At 43.9% G+C, this 6,000-nt stretch overlaps 3 protein-coding genes across 3 annotated transcripts; all 3 read right to left on the bottom strand.

Annotated features, from left to right (window-relative positions):
- Positions 1–1,102: 1,102 nt before the first annotated feature.
- Positions 1,103–2,101, bottom strand: LOC136825834 (uncharacterized). Its single transcript, XM_067082790.1, has one exon. The coding sequence runs from the start codon at positions 2,099–2,101 to the stop codon at positions 1,103–1,105; it is 999 nt and encodes a 332-aa protein (XP_066938891.1).
- An 859-nt stretch (positions 2,102–2,960) lies between these two features.
- On the bottom strand, positions 2,961–3,458 carry LOC136825833 (uncharacterized). Its single transcript, XM_067082789.1, has one exon. The coding sequence runs from the start codon at positions 3,456–3,458 to the stop codon at positions 2,961–2,963; it is 498 nt and encodes a 165-aa protein (XP_066938890.1).
- Positions 3,459–3,877: 419 nt separating this feature from the next.
- On the bottom strand, positions 3,878–4,783 carry LOC136825832 (uncharacterized). The gene has a single exon (XM_067082788.1). The coding sequence runs from the start codon at positions 4,781–4,783 to the stop codon at positions 3,878–3,880; it is 906 nt and encodes a 301-aa protein (XP_066938889.1).
- Positions 4,784–6,000: the final 1,217 nt, after the last annotated feature.

Raw genomic sequence — 6,000 nt, 5'->3', positions numbered from 1 at the left:
TTACGTTATTCAGAATGTCAATTACCACGCTTGAATAGAAAAGAAATTCACTTTAAATATTTACTACCGATTTGAAATAACTTACAATTAAACCTCGGTGGACACATTTACAGAATTCAATTACTTATCCTACCTTACTTGCTGTACCATAGGATGGGTGATATAACAAAGAACTTCATAGTGCTTACACTCTTTGCAAGTTATCTCTATGATATCCTGGATTGGAGAGCCAGCCATCTGAGCCGGCTGCCCTTTATATAGACGCTCACAGAGGGCGGGAAAGTTCTCCAGCTGTGCCAATTTGTGTATCAGAATGCCTTATCCAACAAGGCCCAAATTTCACATACTTACTTATTACTGATGACATTACTTAGAAAATATGAGATTCACCCTCACAGGTGCTTCGTTAATTAGCATTCAATGATGCATAATTGCTACTTTCCCGCCAACTGGACACGTCCCGTCATGCACCAGCGCTGACCAGACGGGATCGAGGTACGTTCGTCTGGCTTTATGTGCAATTGGGAAAGACAACGTGGTTTTTGGCGCCCAGGGGCCCAACAAGGTGGTGAAATGCATAATTTTTCACCATATCCTCCCACCTACAAAGTGGAGGGCTCATATGACAGGCATTAAATCTATATACTTAACTACCAACTCTCAAAGAAGAAAAGAAAAAAAGGGGGGTTTTCATGTTTGGCCCAACTCCAACAAGGCCCTGTTGTATCTGGGTCAAATGTGACAACAAACAGCAATAAAAAAAAGTTTGAGTGGCCACTCTTGATCTACGTAATGACAAATATTAACTCAACTGCCTCAATCCTGTTGAGGCATTCTTCAATAAAGCACTACCTTGCCTTACTAAAACACTCAACACCTGACATGGTCATCATTTCAATTGCAAAAAAAGTAACAAATATAATCATTAGTGATGAGTTTACATCATCCATGAACACTGTACATTCTTCACTGTAGCCCTGCACTCAGAGTACCGATTCATCAGGAACTCGCTTAGTACTCACTACTTACTATATGCTCCTTCAAGGCTCCCTTACGACTCACACTTGTGTATAGTTCACCTCACTCACAATTTTTTTCTGTTCTACACTTTCCCTTCCTGCATCCACTGAGCCATTCTTTCTCGCTGTGCGAGGGCTGCTTTTCTGTGCAGCCTGGCTCGCTCAGTACCTTCCCCTTCACATCCCTGTGCTTGCTCTTCGGCAAGCTCGCTATTGTCATCACTTGCGACATCAAACACATTCCCAACAAGTCCCTCTGTCTCTCGACTATCACACACACTTAAATCGATCGGGTCGTCTTCTTCTTCTTCGGACATTTCTAGGGGAACAGTGTGATTAATTGCGCACAGGTGCTCCTCTCCTTCATAAAGGACCTTGGCTGATCGCTCCACACCCTGGGGGTCAGTATACACCATAAGGACCCTCCCAAGTGGCCAATCTCTGCATTTTCTGTATTCAATCTTGATCAGGACGATATTGCCTTCCTTAAGAGGCATAACTGCTGCTTCCCTTGAATCATGGCGCTCCAGTAGCACCCGTAAGTAGCCATCTCTCCAATAATCCTTGAATCCGCTGAGGGCAGCTGTCAGACAAAAATAACGATGACGAAGTTGTTTTGTTGTTAGGGTGTCCCACATCCCTTCGTGGGGTGTAACGGGTGGCAGAGGTCGAAGCAAATCCCCTCGTATAAGGTGAGAAGGTGTAATGACTCCGTCGTCTCTCTCATCACCCAAGTACATCAGGGGGCGGTTGCTGATAACAGCCTCTGCTCCCTTTACCAACTTTCGAACCTGCTCTGGGTGAAAGATGTTCCTGCGGAGTGTCGTCTCTAAGGTGCGTTTTACCACACCAATCATTCTCTCGAAGAAGCCTCCCTTCCAAGGAGAACGGGGGGTTTGGAAGTGCCATCTAATACCTGTATTCCGCAGGTATTGCTGGGTCTCCTCTTGATGATAGATTTCCCTGAGGAAGGTGTCTGCTGCCCTGAAGGTGGTGGCATTGTCGCTATATATTCTCAAGGGCACACCATGTAATGCTGCGAATCTTCTTAGCATAAGTATAAACATGTCTGCTTTCAACATGTCGCAGATGTCCAAATAAACAGCAGTAAGTAAACCACTCTGGTGTCAGTCTTGATAGGTCCAGTGTGGTCCAATCCCACACGTTCGAAGGGTCTGTTCAAGGTGGTTCTTGCAGCAGGAAGTTGCAGAGGCGGTGGGAGTCATAGCGGAGGTTGGAAGGTCATTTTACACACACTGCATCTTGGATCACACCCTTAGCTAAAGTTCTCAATCCAGGTGTCCAGCATTCCTGGCAGAAAAGTACAATTAATACATTGACACAACAATGGGCGTGTGTTGCATGCAAATGATTAAGATATAATTTAACTAATTGACTCTTAGCTGGCACCAGCAATCCTGGACCAGGTGTAAATGATGTGATTACAGATAGTTAAGTTCAACTGCTTTACAAAGTTACTTAAGTAACTGGGAACTTTCATTCCCGATTCTAAAAAGACAAGTTTGAGAAAGGGGTCAGCTTCTGAATGAACATATTTCAATACATTTCGCATTACATTTAACATATAAGTAAACAAAACCTTACTCCCCTCTCGTGCCATAGTTCTCCCGGCTCTGCAAGTTCGCCTTCATCTTTCAGTTCCCTGACTGCAGCTGTCAGGCACGACTCATCTTCTATCGTTGTCTTACAGGGTTGAGGGGGCGTGTCTACAGGACATGTTGCACGTAAAAAGTGGGGGCCATTTCGCCACAGTTCGCGCTGCATCAGATCTTTGGTGTTCATGCCTTGCGTGAGGATGTCAGCTGGATTTAACTTGGTGGGGACATACTTCAACTGGATCTCATGCCATCTCTGTAGGAATAGGATCTCACCTACTCGATTAGGAATGAAACAATTACGGTTGGATTCTTTCGTCTCTACTCAAGTTTTGGCAACCAAACTATCGGTCCACACGGCCACACAAGCAAAATTCCACAATCCAAACAGGTGACCAGCTAACCTGAAAGCTACCATTAAAGCTAACAATTCCAATTTGGTAATCGACAACTTAATTTGCTTATGCAGCGTAACTTGCATCCTAGAAGTAAGTAGCTGACTATTTCCTAATGCATCTCTAACATACACTACTGCTCCATAAGCCTTACTGGAGGCTTCTGCAAAGACATGGAGCTCTCTCAGTCTCACGATCACTCCTCTCTCAAACTCCAAAACTTCCACTAACTCAAACTGCTCGAGTATCTCCTGAGCTTGACGTTGCCTCTCCAGCGACAGCACCTCATCCCATTCAACACCTTCTTCCCACAAATCCTGCAACAACAGCTTTCCTTTCACAAACACTGGACTAACCAATCCTAACGGGTCAAAACTCGACACAAGCAATGAAAGTAACTTACGTTTCATGAGTTTTCCATCCCTCATAGACTCATCCGTCTTCTTTCCGCCCTTCTGACTTAGCACATCCTTACTTCTATCCCACTTCTTACCTAACAGTCACCACATTTGGTTCACCAGCTTTCACTTCCTCATCAAACTCCACCACATTACTTGCCCAACCTGTTAAGGGCATACCTGCGTCTGTCAACAACTCTTTCACCTGCTTGCACTTGGCTTTCATCTCAGGCACTGAATCATAAACTTTCAAAAAGTTGTCCACATAAAATGACTTCATCAGCTCTCCTCTCCCATTGTCCCTTAGATATGTGTAACACCTGTTGCAGAAGGTACGAACTGGTGGTGACACCAAGAACCACCACTCAGAAGGCATAAGTTGCCGTTTTACCAGGCTCCTGTTGCCAAAGGAATCTTACGTACTTACGATCTGCGGGGTGTAGTAGGACTCAGAGGAAGGCCTTACTGATATCACTAATGACAGCATAGGGATTCGATCGGAACCTCAACAATAGGTCATACAGAAGCTCGACCAAATTCAGGCCAGCATACAGGCAGTCATTCAGGGACAATTTGCCCTTACGCTTAGAAGATGCATTAAAAACAATGCGCAACGGAGTTGTGCTACTCTCTTTCTTCACGCCAAAGTGAGGCATAAAATATCCATAGTTTTGGGGGTCAGAAACTTCTTCAATGAAGCCTGAGCTCAAATAAGTATCAAGGACTAGCTGGTACGACTCTCTATACCCAGGATCCTTCTGAAACTGCTTTTCCAAAGCACTAAGCTGTGCGGCAGCATTACAGTAATTGTTAGTCAGACGTTGCATCCCTTTGAAAGGTAAGCTAACCTTATAACCCAATCGCGTCTTCACTACGCTCTGTTGCACCTGTATCATCGCAGTTTTCTCTGACTCGGTGAATTGTTCGTCAGGGGAAATACCAAGGGTGTCCAGTCTCCACCAACAATCTACATCACATTCATTTTCTATGATTCTCTGGACTCTCAATGTGCACACATTTGATTTCACGACACCCTGCAGTGCCCATTGCGGTGTTTTCCTGTAGAGGCCTACGCCATTATGAGTAAAGAACAAATTCATGCCATCTATCCTTTCCATTCCAGTCACAAAATAACCAAAATAATCTGCTCCAATGAGAAGATTGATGTCTTTCAACAAATCACTTTTCACTTTACTATCAGCTAATGTGTATCCCTTACCCTCCAGTTGTTTTTTAACGTTTACTAATCCCAAATTATGAATGGGGGTATCAACATGATCATGAACAACTAACTTTACTCTAGCCAAGCATTTTCCCAGATGGATTCTACCACCAACTACCTCGTATTCTCCCATGACTGATTGAGAAGCAAAGGGTGCTAAATTTAAATTTACCTTTCTTATTACTTTCAATTCAATTTACGAGCCAATGATGTTGAAATAAAGCTCTTCTGGCTACTAGTATCCAAAAACATCCTGGTAGTAACTGGTTGTTTCTGATTATACATAACTACTGTAGCGGTGGGTAACAAGGTGGTGGGTAATTCAGCAGTTGGTTCGTTTTTTACAGTCTTCATACTGGTGGAAGGTTTTTCATTTACTTTACCTTTACTTTGATCACTACGATCGGAACTGGCTACAACAGTTGATCGAGTTCGATTCACACATTTTCCTTGGGAGGATCCAGGGGTGACTGTGACAGTTTTTCGGTGTTGGACTACTGGTTGGACGATTGTTTGGTGGGACGGACTCAGGTGTGTATGGTTAGAACAATTCCCCGAGAACACATTGTGAGACAATCTATTGCTGCCACTCCCTTCACAAATGAGTGGTGATGCCTTTCATTACAGAGTTTACAAGTTTGTCTACTGGGGCATTGATGACTCGCATGTCCTGGAGCTAAGCAATTAAAATATCTGCGACTGAGTACGAGTTGGCGCCTTTTGGCAGCAGCACTGGAAATTTTGGTACATTAATACGCTGTGTGATTACAGTTACAGAATGGGCAATTCTCGGAGCATGAGGTGCTCAAGCGTACAGTTTCAGTTTGAACATCAGCTGAAAGATCCTTTCCCTTCTGGAGGGCATCATTCTCACATGAGCGAATTATGTAATCGATAGCAGAATACATTTTATCAAGATTAAAGTCACACTTTCTCAGATGATCAGTAATGCGACAGTACACGTCACCTTTTGATAGTTTCTGACACAATAGGCTAAGTAACATACCATGATCCAATGCTGTCCCGCTAAGCCGCTGAATTTGTTCGGTAAGGGCAGCAACTTCAACTCTGAACTTCCACAAATCCTGATGATTACATTTAGGCACGGGTAAATCAGCTAACTTACGGTGCAACATGACCAACGCTTGGTGCGTGTCACCATAGCTCTCTTTCAACAGCTTTCTTGCTATGGCATAGTTATGTGCAGTTATACTCAGGCTGCTAATCAGCCTGAGGGGCTCTCCTTTCAACGATCCAGTTAGATAAGTGAATCTAGTCACGTCGCCTAGATCAGGTTGGTCATGAACTAGCACATCACACAAATCTATGAAATTGTTATACTCGCTTCTC

This window comes from Macrobrachium rosenbergii, chromosome 39, assembly GCF_040412425.1.
Source record: "Macrobrachium rosenbergii isolate ZJJX-2024 chromosome 39, ASM4041242v1, whole genome shotgun sequence".
Lineage (NCBI taxonomy): Eukaryota > Metazoa > Arthropoda > Malacostraca > Decapoda > Palaemonidae > Macrobrachium > Macrobrachium rosenbergii.
Note: the sequence above shows the minus strand (reverse complement) of the source record. Positions and strands in the feature narration are given on the sequence as shown.